Genomic DNA, 13,956 nt, shown 5'->3' with positions numbered 1-13,956 from the left:
AAGATTATATTTTGTATAAGCAAAAACGGCAAAGAAATCACCATTAGTTGAACTGCCGCAGGTTCCAAGCAGAGATGTAATGACAACCGTTTACCCAGACAATTGAAAGATTTTTCTTTCATTCTAAAAGGGTTCAGTTATGTAACACTGTAGTTGGGCAAATTTGTTGCAATCAACACAATAAATAAAGCAAAATTAATGATTTAAATATCCTTTTATCTCTCAGCTTTGGATCACTATTAATCAAAGGATAGGATTTGAATATGTATATATTTGTGTCGATTTTATCTGGATACTTATATTATAACACTCTTGAACAATTTTGGCCTGTGTGAAAAAAATGGCATCTATCAATCATTATGTTGTATGTAATCTTTGACTTTTCAACTGTAATCAACAAAAATGTTCCCAATTTTGCATGTTTGACATTTGAGGCCTGGCCATAGATTCAACACGTATAATTCAATTTTTCAAAATTAGTTCATATCAGAAAGGCATTTTTATAATATTGAAATTATAAATTTCAGCATTACATGCTTTAGGGTAAATTTACAGGACACCATCATAATCATACTTATTCGAAAGGTGACCTTTTGTCTACAATAGAAGCAAGGACTAAACTTAAAAGTAAATTTTGAAATAAAATGCAAATACTGTGTATTAACCTGAAAATTCTTGATTCAGATGTGAGTGAGAACCTGGCTTTGAACCCAGAACCCTAGCCCTGCATGCAAAAGCACTTTACTCACAATATCACACTTGAATCAAGTACGAATGAAGTTAAAAGCATATTAGCCACTGTTGTTATTAATATGCTTTTTCTTGTAAATTTCATCATAGTTTTTAATTTCCGTAACATTGGGGTCCTGGAGAGAAAAAAAAATTATATTAGAAAAAAAATGTAATTTTATCTTGTTAATTTTTTTTTTCTCATCTTAACAGAGGGAGCTATCCACTTTGATACAAGAACAAGAACAGTCATGGCTGAATCAAGACAGGAAAACCTGAAAGAGAAAGTATGTCGTCTTAACTCTTTCCGTACCGGCTGTTTTCAAAATTTTCCCCAAAACTTCACATCCAACCAACACAAAAATATTTTTTTCATTCAAACACCAAAGCAATATAAGTTCTTGCCATACACAATTTTTTTTTTCTTTTTAGCAAAACAAGACCTACAACACATTGCTAAATTTTAAAAACTATAACAAAAAATTTTCTTTAAATTTTGTGATGTCACAAAAGAAATCAGAATGAGGAAAATATTGGCTGTATATTAATGAATTGGCGATTTTCATATGTTTGGTAAAGAGAGGGTTATCTCTACTTCAAGGTTTAATGAATGTAATGACACAATTTTGCAAAGAATGAGACTTGGAACAGCACAGTACATTCTGAAAATAACATTAACACATGCAAGATCAGCTAAAGGTGAAAGAGAGAGAGAGAGAATTCCAATATCACTGTGCTCACTAAGTTTCGGGACTGGGTCAATAAAATACAATGGAAAACCTTGTTCATTCTTTTTCTGCGATGTTTTGCTCGTTCAGTCACTTGAAAAGGAAGATAAACCCAATAGTAACAACGTAGGACAAGACATGATGCCTGTGAGGCATTATAGCAATGTTATTTCCGACAATGCTGTTAAGGGCCAGGTACTCATTTTACACCTGAGTCCAGTGAGAGAATGTCAGTAAAGAGCCTTTTCCAAGGACTCAGCCTTAGAAGTCCTACCACAAAAAAATCTGAGTGAGTCTGGTACATCCTAAAATGATATTTATATATTATAATAATCATAAAGTCATGAGCAAGGTTTCCAATTTTCCATATATTTATGGAATTCAGTTTATTTTTCAATCACCTGCCAAATGGAAAAAAAAACTTGGGCTAAGTACGTAATGTCATATTAATGGAGTTCAGCGCGCAGAAAATGGTCAGTCAATGTGTTTGTGTAAAAGTTCGGTAATTTTTTTTTACTTCCGGATTAGCAACCCTGATTGAATTTTGACAGGGCGAATAAGATGTTGAATATTAAATTTTGTAACCAAAATGATATAAATATTAAGAAATTTTAGTTCTTTTGCATTTTGTTCACAACAAACACATATTAATTTAAATAAAAGTTTTACAATCCATACCTGATATTCAGTTTTTAGCATCTGGTTATATCTAAAATTATAATTATTAGAGATTGATATGATAATTTACAGATAAAATTAGATCTGATTGTCTTTGTACATGTTTAAATTTTTTGTTTGAAATTATTTGGATTCTTCCTAGATAAAGGCTGTCCGTGAAGTTGTACCAGGACAAAATCGAGATGAGCTTGTGTTGGTGTTACAGTATTTTGAGTACAACGTAGAGAAGACAATACAAGCCTATTTAGAGGGTGAGTAGAATTTCATTCAGGACAAAAATGAGACTTCAAAATTTGTTCATTGTCATTGTCACCAAATAATGTCGCTGTAATTTGGATTCAGAACAGTTTTAAAATTATTATTATGTATTTCTGACTGTTTCCCCCCCTTGATTTTTTTTTTTTTCGCTGGAGCTGGAAGGTGAGATGTTTGAATGAATTGAATGATGGGTGCGGCTTGGCCACAGTTTTTGCATACTTATTGTTTTTATTCTTGACAAGAAACTTGTGTATTGCTCACACACATTGCCATGTTGTTCTTCTAATGAAAACTGGATGAGTTCCATTTCTTTTTGAAATAGAATTTTAAAATGGTTGATGGCTCGAAGTAGGAGGCAATTTTTTTTTTTTTTTTTTTATATTATTGTTATTTTTTTCTTAGCCACAAGTTGCAAATAAAGATACAGACTTGCCAACTCAAAATTGTTTCTCTTTTGTTTTTCTGAATAATATTTTTTTAAACAATAGACTGAACTATTTTCATAGTATGATATGATATCGGACTGGGTTGAAATCGAACCCGATCTGAAAGAAATTGACGTTTATCAGAATGAACAATGATTGTCAATTGTGATGAACAATTTTTTTATTTTTTTTTAATCGCACTTCAGATGGAGCCAAAAAAGTTTTGCAAGAGTGGAATCACATGCAGGTAATTAAATTGATTTTTTTTTTCTCACCTTGATCAATATTTTGCAATGGATATTGTTTCAACTCTCTCTACCCAAGCCTTCAACCTGTGTGTTATCTCATAAGCCCAGAGAGTATTGGTCCTTTTCAAAACTTAAAAATGAGTTTGCAAATTGCCCAATAGAAAAGAAAATTGGCACTTACATAGTTTTTGTTCAACTACGATTAGAAACGGGGGTCCCCATAGCTCGGTAGTTAGAGCACTCACTTCTCACGCAAAGGAACTCAGGTCAAACCCGGGTGCAGTCGAGATTTTTTCTCACCCCCCTGTCCACCCAGCAGTGAATGGGTAACTGAGTCTGTTAGATTTGGTGGAAAGTACATTGCGATAGAATAGTGTCCTATCCAAAGGAAGCAAGCAATTGCTATTGTCCATTTCACGTCATAGAAACTGGGATAAACTCCGGCTCCATGGGGCGAATGGCTCTGACAGACTACTTGTTTTTACCATTAGAAACAAGAAATAGTAGCCAAAAATATGCATATATCGTATTGCTTATATTATGTTCATTTTGCTTTCCCTTTGGTGAGTAAAAACAAAAAAGAACAATCTATTTCGCCACAATTAACATCATAAATAAAAAGAGATTTGCAATTTACATTTGCTTAATTAAAAATGTCATTTCAATGACTTAAAAAATGGACTTTAAAACCATTTTGAATCCATTCAATTTAACTTGAAAGGGGTACCTTAATTGATGAATTATTCTGCAACACGAAAACTTGCTTTTACAGTGTTTGATCACCCAAACTTTTGTATGTCGTTGATATTTGAAAAAATTATTTTCTTGGATGGTTACAACAGTCTGTTTAGAGGCAGGCCTGCCGTTTGTTTAGATTTAATTGGATATATATTTTTTGTGAGGACAAAATTTGGTCAAATTCAGATTTTTTTTTTCATCCAGTTTCAGTTTTTTAAACAATGTTTTGGAGAAAAAGTTTAAAATATTATGGTACTTTTTAAGTCAGAATTGGATATATGATCAAATTCAACCAACATTTTTCTCATTCTGATTTAATAAAATTCCGTTATAGTGATGAAACTTTAACACTTTTATAGTTGTCTTTTTGCTAAGAAAAAAAAATTGTATATCATAAACTTACTCTTTTTGTGTTTGGGTGAATAAAATCCTTTTTTGTGTGCGTGTTTTTGTTTTGTTTTTGGTTTGTTTTTGGTTTTTGTTGTTTAGATGTGAAGTTTTTTGGAAACCCCTGAAATTGGGGGAGTAGAGGAGAGTTTGTGATAATTCATATAGATAAGAATGAAAATTGTACATGCATTTGTGACCCTCCGCCTCGAAATGGTATTAAGTCGGATTTTTCAATTTTGGGTTTTTGGTACCCAATCTTAACGTATATTATGCTTAAAAATTTGATACCAAATTGATAAAATTCTGATTATTCAGTGGTAGTTGTGGTTGTAGTAGTGGCAGTGATTGTAGTAGTAGTGATGATGTGGTGTGGGTGGTTTTAGTAGTAGTGGTAGTGATGATGATGTGGTGGTGGTGGTTTTAGTAGTAGTGATAATGATAATGATGTGATGGTGGTGGGTGAAGTAGTAGTGGCAGTGATGATGTGGTGGTGGTGGTGATTGTAGTAGTTGTGGTCATGATGAAGATGCGGTGGTGGTGGTTGTAGTGTGTGTGTGTGTGTGTGTGTGTGTGTGTGTGTGTGTGTGTTTGAGAGAGAGAGAGTGCTGAAAGTGCATGTAGTGATAAGCAGAGTATGAAATTGAAAAACGAGGCTAAAGTTTGAGGTCAGAGTATTTGTGATTAGCTATTATTATTGGCAAGTGCAGGAAGGTGATCATGAAGATTAATCCAGTGAGAGCAATTTATTGATGCATGTTCGTGTGTGTGTTTGTGTGAAGATGGAGAGAGAGAGAGAGAGAGAGAGAGAGAGAGAGAGGGGAGATAGAGAGAGAAAGAGAAAGAAAGATAGAAAGAGAGTGAGAGAGAGAGGGAGGGAGATAGATATATAGAGAGAGAGATTTGAGCTAAATTTATTTAAAGGGTTTTTACGGCGCTTGCAACACTGGTTGCAGTAGTATTGGTGGTGGTAGGGGTGGCGATGTGGTGGTTGTAATAGTAGTTGCAGGGATGGTGATGTGATGGTGGTGGTAGAGATGATGAAGTAATAATGGTTGTAGTCGTCGTGGCATGGATGGTGATGTGGTGGTTGTTGCAGTAGTGGTGGTCGGGATGGTGATGTGATTGTAGTAGTAGTGGTAGTGATGGTTGTAGTAGTAGTGATGATGATGTGGTGGTGATGGTTGTTTTAGTAGTAGTGGTAGTAATGATAGTGTGGTGGTGGTCGTTGTAGTGGTAGTGATGGTTGTGGTTGTAGTAGTAGGTGATAGTGATGATGATGTGGTGGTGACGGTTGCTGCTGTAGTGGTAATGAAGATGATGTTGTGGTGGTGGTTGTATTAGTAGTGACTGGACACGGGGGGGGGGGGGGGGGGGGGGGCGTATCCTTGGAACAATTTAACATCACCGGAATTCGACGGAAGTTGCCCGTAACCCCGAAATTTTTTGCTCCAGACCGGATTTTTTTCCCCGATGAAACCGGAGTTTTGGCATCACTGAATCTGGCATGAGCTTAGAATATACATTTGATAATGTACATACACATTTTTGAAAAATTCAAGTATTACCTTTGTAGTTATTCATTATTATGTGAGATGTCCTTTAAATAAATAAAACACCCAAAAAAAATTTTTTTAATGACGACAATTTTATGACATTGCTCACTTTTTGAAGAATTTTTGGTATTTAAATAAAGAATCAATGAAATAAGAATTTCAATTTGATATTTTTGTCTTATTTATTAGAGGAAATGCGATTTCAAAATGCCAAAAGTTAAAGAAGGATTTATAATTTAAAAGTACAATTTTGAAACAATGTGAAGCTGGGTGGGCTGGGAAAGAAATATAAAGAAACAGGATGGGAGAGGAAGAGAAATAATGAGAGAATAAAATACATACACACACACACACGTGAGAGAGCGAGCAAGAGAGGAGAGGAGAGAGAGATAAAGAAAAAGAGGAGCGAGAGGGGGAGGGTAGAGAGAAAGTAAGTCATAGTCAATCAACTGGAAACATATTGACCAATGAGATTGCAATTAAAGAAATGGGCTGGTCAAATTTTTCATTCCATTGTTCCATTTTGAGACAGATGACAGCTTCAGGAGGAGGGGGTGGAGCTTATTGTGTAATGACTTACATGAAAACATGTTATTGAATCTCTCAAGTTCTTCACCCACATCGTTGATTGTCTAAAAAGCCCCCCCCCCCCCCCCCCTTCTTTCAATATACAAAGAAAAGATGACTAAACGAACATCTCCCTCTCTCTCTGTTTGTCTCTCTCTCCTTTTCATCTATCTATCTATATATATCTATCTATCTATCTACCTATATATTTATCCATTAATAGGTCTGCCTCTCTTTCTCTTTGTCTATCCATACATTTAACTTTTTTCATTTTTTAGTTACATGTAATTCCATGGGCAGTTCATTGGTTGTTGAAGGCTCTATTTACTATTCTGCTTAATATGAAATGTATATCCTACAACAATCTCTGTAAGTGTAAGATTAGGCAACTGTTGTCCTATTAAAGTTGTAGCATGTCCTATAATTTCGTGAATAAAGAAAGAAGGACAAAGGACCCTCACCTCGATTATTAACCAATGCAGCTAGGCAAAGAAATGATAGCATGTGTTGTGTAACAAAATGCATAAACACACACATATATGAAACACGCATGCTGACGTCATGACACACCGCCCGGGCATTTTAATGGTCAACAGGCACAAGTGATAAGCGTTGACCAATCAGAATCATTAATTTGTAAGGTTGTCAGGGAAAAACCTAGACTTGTTTACAGTTTTTAAAGTTCATTATTGGTTGAACCATGAAATTGTGGAAACAGTCATGCTTTCTCTGAGATAGATAAGGACACGCCCTCTGCTGTGGTATCTTACATGGTATTGGTGGAGGAAAAGACTTAACATTACTAAGCCTTGGAAATGGTGGCTCTCTGAGAGAAAGTCATTTCTTGTTTTGAATGTTTCACCGATAGTTGCATTTTTAAAATTTAAATATATATAACTTATCGTCAATATTTATGTTGAATTATTATGTTTTCATGTAGAAAAATGATTGTTGTTTGTGAAATAACCAAAAACTGAAATTTGATCATTTTGACCATTTCCACTTTAAAACCGGTTTTCTTCGTTTTCCAAATCCCGACTTAATACCGCTTCGAGGCGTAGGGTCACATTTGAGGTTAATATGGATTTTTTCCCAGAGATTATACTGATTTTTTGTTTGTTGCTTTTAGCAGGGCTCACATATGTAATGTATGATCATTTTTCTGTAATGAAAAAAAAACATTAAATAAAAGATACTTTCTTATCTTCTTTGTTAACAGCCAAGACAAAAGGGCAAAAACAAGAAGAAAGAACAGTCGGATTATAAGCCAAACAACAAAAACAAAGATGCAGCGACAAAGACCCCTACTGTTACTGTCAATGGCACCAAAGAATTGGAGAGCAATCACATTGACAATGGTGATGATGCTGCAGTCGAGAAGGATGAGAGATCTCTACCCAATGGTCGTGTCCCTCATGGTAATGTTATAATTTTTCAAAGAATTGAATCAAGAGTAATCATGCACCATTAAAAAAAAAAAATTCACTTAAGTGAGTTTTACAATCATCCTGGTTTTATGAAAAATAATTTGTCCTGCAGCTATAGGACCTAGGGATCTGGGGTTTTTTCCTGGTTTCTCTAGAGTTGAAAAAGACAGTAACAAATTCCAGTTTATATGAGGTATTAGTAATTTTTTTTTAAAAACTGTACAAAATTATCTCCTTTCTTATTTTATTCTTTCTTTCTTTCTGTCTGTCTTTCTTTCGTTCTTTCTTTTTTTTCATCCTTTCTTTCTTTCTTTCTTTCTTTCTTTATGTATTTGATATTAAATTTTTCAATCCACGTCATTGTGAGTTTGCATGATTTATTTTATTCTTTTCAATATTATAATACAGACCATGTTGACAGCCCAGAACAAACAGACAACGAAACACCAGATCAACCTTTCCCACGCCCATCTCCTGAATTATCATCTATGACAACAACGACAACTGATAAAACGACTGGTCCATCCCAGCCACAACGCCATCACCAACAGCAGCGGAATGATAGAACGAGAGGAAAAGGCCCAAAGGGTAAGTGAGGAAGAGAAGGCGGTGGAGAAGGGAAGTCATTATGATTGCCATCCAGTTAACAAGATGATAACAGAATGCAAGAATAGAAATTCTTTTTAATAGAAAAAAAGAAAGAAAAATAAAATTTCCTTTATTCATCCTCAATATTAAATTGTTTTTAGGTTTTATTTCAAGGAAAAACTTGAATAAGCCTGGAGTCAGCCACAGTACAGCACTGCAAAGTGAGCTAGGGCAGTAACTCGTTCAAAAAATCACGCAGCATGGCAGGAGTTTAATTCATACCTTCAGCTACATATGCTTATATTTTTAACAATTGATTTATAATCACCAGTGTTATGAGTATTGCCAAGTTTTTGGGGTTTTTTTTTTTGTTGGTACATAATGAAACTAATATGATTTCTTGTTCATCTTGTAGAATCCCACGGTGTTCATCACAATTCTTTGAAACAGCATCAGCAACGAGAGAGAACAATAAGTGAAAGAAATAATGCATCGTCTGCTTATGGCGGTGAACATGGACATCACAGTAAGTATGGATGCATGTAGTCAGATTTTCCAATACACAGAGCTGCCAATTCCTATATTTTTTTCCCTAAATTTTTTTTTTTTTGTTGTTGTTGCTATTTTCGGCTTTAAAAAAAAAAAAAAAAAGCCAAAACCAACCTGATTTTTAAATTGGAAATCCAGAGTTTAAGGTTTTATCAGATTTTACTGGCATCTCGGTTTGGCATCTTTGAGTACACGGGTTACTTTAGCCTTTTGACGTATTTATCACACAACTCTGCCAAAGGTAAAGAAAGTTGAAGTCTCATGAAATAAGTGATAACTATTTTAACTTTCTTTCATTCTAAAGGCACTCGTAATAAAATTAGTATCTGGCTATTAAAGTGTTGTCTGAAATTTTAAAAAGTTATAATCGCCTAACATACGTTATGTTACTCTGCATGCCAAGAGTTCTTGTTGGCTTGGGACCCCCTTTAAAATGCTTTGAGTACAAGTATTGGATATTGCATCGTATAAAAGCTCAATTTTAAAAACAAAACAAATCCCATCTTCATTTGTACCAGATTTAGACAAATCCTTCAAAGATCTCCAGCGACAGACGACCTCCCTGGAGCGTTTAAAACACCTCTTGGATTCCGAGATTGACAGGTCTTGTAAGAGTGTCAAGAAAGTGTTTGAAGAGATCAGGAAAGGGTAAGGAGAGATTAAGTACTACGAAAGGTTATATTCAATTATACAGTCATAATAATAATAATTGTAATAATAATAATAGTAATAATATAATTATAGTAATAGTAATAATTTTGACAACAATAATAATAATTATAATAACTATGATAATTATTATTATTATTATTATTATTATTATTATTATTATTATTATTATTATTATTATTATTATTATTATTATTGCCATCGTGTCCATCTTCATCATAATCATCAACATTGGCAGTTTGGTTGTTGTTGTTGTTGTTTTTATGATTAAAATTTATTACCCTTGTTATCTGTTTCAGATTGGATGATAGAGAATCCAAAATTCTAGCAGAATTAGACGTTGTCAAGAAAGAAGCCAGTGAGTTATATCATCATCATCATCTTCATCGTAAACATCATCACCACCATCATCAAAGGGAGATAATTGATGTTTTCATATATAAACTGAATTTTTGTTTTAGATACATTGCACCCCCTCTATAACGAAATCGTCAGGACCAGCAACAATAGCGAATCAAAAATGTTTGTGTGTGTGGGAAGGGGGGGGGGGGGGGGGGGGGGGGGGGGGAAGGGTTGTAAAATACTAAGGATGCATTGGTATGACATATGGACCAGTTGAATCATTGGCAGTCGCTTTTTTTTTTTTTTTTTTTTTTTCTCTATGGGTACAAACCATGTTGTTTGATTTCCTCCTGGTTCTGGAAGTACTATTTGTTTTGGGAAATCCCATTCTTGGCAGCATTGTCCTTTTTTGTCATCATCATCATCATCATCTCTTCAACTTTGGGGAGAATCTGTGACTTAACATATATTCATCAGTGCTTTTCTCTTCAATTTGGTGAGAGTAGGAGTAGAAATCTTGATTGCATTTCATTGTTGATAACATATTAGTAGTAATTATAACTTAATCTTTTATATAGATAGTATGCGTTTGGCTAAGAAGCTCATAACATTGCCATCCGGAAGTGTAACGGACCAACACACAAAACTGTGTGTATCCATGAACGTTTATAGTCGGGTTAATACAGTTCAGTGAGCATTACTCATAAACGCGGATGGCAAAAAACAATAACAAAGACCTGAGTGACGTCATCTTCGAACTATCCATAGAGCAGTATCCACTAAACTTGCTCAAAGCGCTTTACAAAGGGTCTCTGACCAACAGCAACACGTAACATGTAGAACGAGACATGACGCCTGTTAGGCAGTAATACAATTTTTTTCCCTAACAGAGACAAAGCTGTTAACGGCCAGGTACTCATTTTACACCTGAGTATGGTGAGAAAATGTGAATAAAGAGTCTTTTCCAAGGACTCGACATTGCGCTGAGCGAGGCTCGAACCCAGAACCTTCCGATCAGAAAGCCAGAAGTAGGGTAACCAAGCATTTTTATGTGCTAGAAGTACATGATTTCATTGGCCAGAAAGCCAATATTTTCTTTGAAGAGAAATTTTGTCTTCATTGATGATTTGAATTTGCTAATTTTTGCCAAATTGATGTCACTCCACAAGATGTTTGCTAAAATGTATGTCGTTGTGGTGAGTTTTTATTACCATTGGGTGGGGTTCCCGACCTCCCACATTTGGCAAGGAGGTCGCTTACTGTATCTTCCATACCCCCTTATCTGGTTTCTGAGTTAATTTACCTTTACTTATCTTGGAACTTGATTTTGTCCTAGCCCGGGGCGGAGTCTGTGTGGGAAACAGTCAAATGTATAGCTATAGTTTTTGGGGTTGATATATTTTTTTTTTTTTGTAAATATAATCTTTCTGTTATGTACTGTTCCATTTTTTACATTAAATATATATAATGGTTTGTAAACACTTAAATGTATTTCTTTTTGTGGGAACCCGTGCTTGTGTCTGGATGAGACTTTTAGGTGATCCCAAACAAGTACACTGATAGTGTGCTCTTGGAATCTAAATCTGTTCCCTATTTGAACCATTCTCCCTTGTCTCACTTTTTCTTGCCCGCTTTCAGTTGTAAATCTATAACTTTTTTGAGTATCCCATTTTCTTCCCTTTTACTGGCGCTGAAATGATCTAAATGTGTTGCAAGTGCAGCAAAACCCTTTAAAACAAAAATATTTTTTATTACGATAGATATATAGGGAAACGAAATTGGGACTTATCACCATGTTATTATAAAGAGGATGTTATTGGTCGACTGCAGTGTTGGTGACATTTGAAGCCACAACAAGTCCAAATTGGGTTTGAAAATTGAAATTGATTCCATTTGTGGCATGTATGAGTTTATCAAGTCCACATTATATTGAGTTGTTCCTTCTTCTGTCCCTAGGTGACATGTTGGACAGTCGTCATGCCAAGGCCATGGATCTTAAGAGAATGGTTGAGAGATCGGAGCGCTTGAAGGAGTCTGAGATTGTTGATGTCAGAACTCAGATTAAGGTCAGCTGGAATGTTTCTTTTTTTTTAATTAGCTCGTGATAGATCAATGTGCTATGATAACATATGAGGCTATGTCAAAAGGTTGATTTTGTGGTGATTTTGTAGTCGAATGAATGAACTTGTGTGATATAAAAAAAAAACTATTGTGAAGCACCTCTGAGCACAATTTGTGGATACTGGCGCTATATCAAATAATAATAATAATGATAATTTAAATTTGGCACTTTTGTATTATTTATTCTTTTTTAAACGGAAGGTCCAGAGCTCAGCTGGTTGCTGGTTTGGATTATTAAGGAAGTAAGTAATACATTCTTTTTTATTCTTTGTCTAGCATTTCGTGACGGACAGACGGCACGACGAGGAGATGGGCAGGACAACGAGATTCATGTACGACTCTGATCATCTGCTTAGTGAGGTCAACAAATTTGGGGAAGGTATGGGGCTATTTCTGTACTTCTTAAAAGATAGGTGAAAACTACATTAGAAATTTAAATTACTTTTTTTTTTCAAGTATGATTATAATTTTTGAGGAAGGTACCCTGTGTCTTTTTTTTCTTTGGCTTTGTACTCCAAATCCAAAGGGAATTTTGTTTGTTTATTTTTAATTTTTTAAATTATATTTTAGTAAAAGAAATGTAGAAAGTCAAAATTGGATAGTTGTTTTTATTAGTTTGAGCTCCACGGGTGCTTTTTTTCTTTTTTTTTTGTTTCTTATTCTTTTTTTTTTTTTTAAATATATTTTCATTTTAATGGCTGAAACTAAAATCATTTTTCTGATTGGTCTGATTGGAATCACTTTTCTTATATAACTTTTCAAAGTGTTGGATCTAGCTCAGCTTTTTAACACTCAGATTATTTGTCTTCCCTTTCTAGTGATTTATGCCAGTGCGGCCATGTAGTCTAGTGGTATGACACTCGCATTCGGATCAGAAGGTCCTGGGTTCGAGCCTCATTCGGCGCATAGTTGATTCCTTGGAGAAGGCTCTTTACTCACACTCTCACCGTACTCAGGTGTAAAATGAGTACCTGGCTGCTAACAGCGTTGTCTCTGTCCGAAAAAGATTGTAATATCACCAAACAGGCATCGTGTCACGTCCTACATATTAAGTGTTGCTGTTGACCAGGGACTCCTTCTAAAGCACTTTGAGCACATTTAGTGAATATTGCGCTATATAAAAAAGCTCAAGCTCAATACTCTTCTTCAGATATCTAGTAGTCGTGTCATATGGCTGTCTACACCTCCATGTGCTTGTCCCTCATCCAGTCCATAAGAGTTTCCTCTCCCTGGTGTACTGTGAGGTATCCCTCCATGTGCTTGTCCCTCATCCAGTCCATAAGAGTTTCCTCTCCCTGGTGTACTGTGAGGTATCCCTCCATGTGCTTGTCCCTCATCCAGTCCATTAGAGTTTCCTCTCCCTGGTGTACTGTGAGGTATCCCTCCATGTGCTTGTCCCTCATCCAGTCCATTAGAGTTTCCTCTCCCTGGTGTACTGTGAAGTATCCCTCCATGTGCTTGTCCCTCATCCAGTCCATTAGAGTTTCCTCTCCCTGGTGTACTGTGAGGTATCCCTCCATGTGCTTGTCCCTCATCCAGTCCATAAGTTTCCTCTCCCTGGTGTTCTGTGAGGTATCCCTCCATGTGCTTGTCCCTCATCCAGTCCATTAGAGTTTCCTCTCCCTGGTGTACTGTGAGGTATCCCTCCATGTGCTTGTCCCTCATCCAGTCCATTAGAGTTTCCTCTCCCTGGTGTACTGTGAGGTATCCTCCATGTGCTTGTCCCTCATCCAGTCCATAAGTTTCCTCTCCCTGGTGTTCTGTGAGGTATCCCTCCATGTGCTTGTCCCTCATCCAGTCCATTAGAGTTTCCTCTCCCTGGTGTACTGTGAGGTATCCTCCATGTGCTTGTCCCTCATCCAGTCCATTAGAGTTTCCTCTCCCTGGTGTGCTGTGAGGTATCCCTCCATGTGCTTGTCCCTCATCCAGTCCATAAGTTTCCTCTC

The 13,956-nt window shown here is 35.7% G+C and overlaps 1 protein-coding gene across 3 annotated transcripts in view; it reads left to right on the top strand.

Moving 5' to 3' along the window:
- Window positions 1-13,956, top strand: part of LOC144959113 (SPATS2-like protein) — a 54,277-nt gene that overhangs the window by 28,406 nt on the left and 11,915 nt on the right. For all 3 annotated transcript variants that reach the window (XM_078891538.1, XM_078891537.1, XM_078891539.1), the window contains exons 2-11: window positions 943-1,016; window positions 2,278-2,386; window positions 3,025-3,065; window positions 7,534-7,732; window positions 8,150-8,329; window positions 8,745-8,855; window positions 9,397-9,526; window positions 9,847-9,905; window positions 11,846-11,955; window positions 12,287-12,389. In XM_078891538.1, the coding sequence (XP_078747664.1) occupies window positions 981-1,016; window positions 2,278-2,386; window positions 3,025-3,065; window positions 7,534-7,732; window positions 8,150-8,329; window positions 8,745-8,855; window positions 9,397-9,526; window positions 9,847-9,905; window positions 11,846-11,955; window positions 12,287-12,389 (1,078 nt within the window). In that variant the 5' untranslated portion in view covers window positions 943-980. The remainder of the gene's footprint in view (window positions 1-942; window positions 1,017-2,277; window positions 2,387-3,024; window positions 3,066-7,533; window positions 7,733-8,149; window positions 8,330-8,744; window positions 8,856-9,396; window positions 9,527-9,846; window positions 9,906-11,845; window positions 11,956-12,286; window positions 12,390-13,956) is intronic.

This window comes from Berghia stephanieae, chromosome 13, assembly GCF_034508935.2.
Source record: "Berghia stephanieae isolate SIO BIC M18660-M18661 chromosome 13, UCSD_Bste_1.3, whole genome shotgun sequence".
Lineage (NCBI taxonomy): Eukaryota > Metazoa > Mollusca > Gastropoda > Nudibranchia > Aeolidiidae > Berghia > Berghia stephanieae.
Note: the sequence above shows the minus strand (reverse complement) of the source record. Positions and strands in the feature narration are given on the sequence as shown.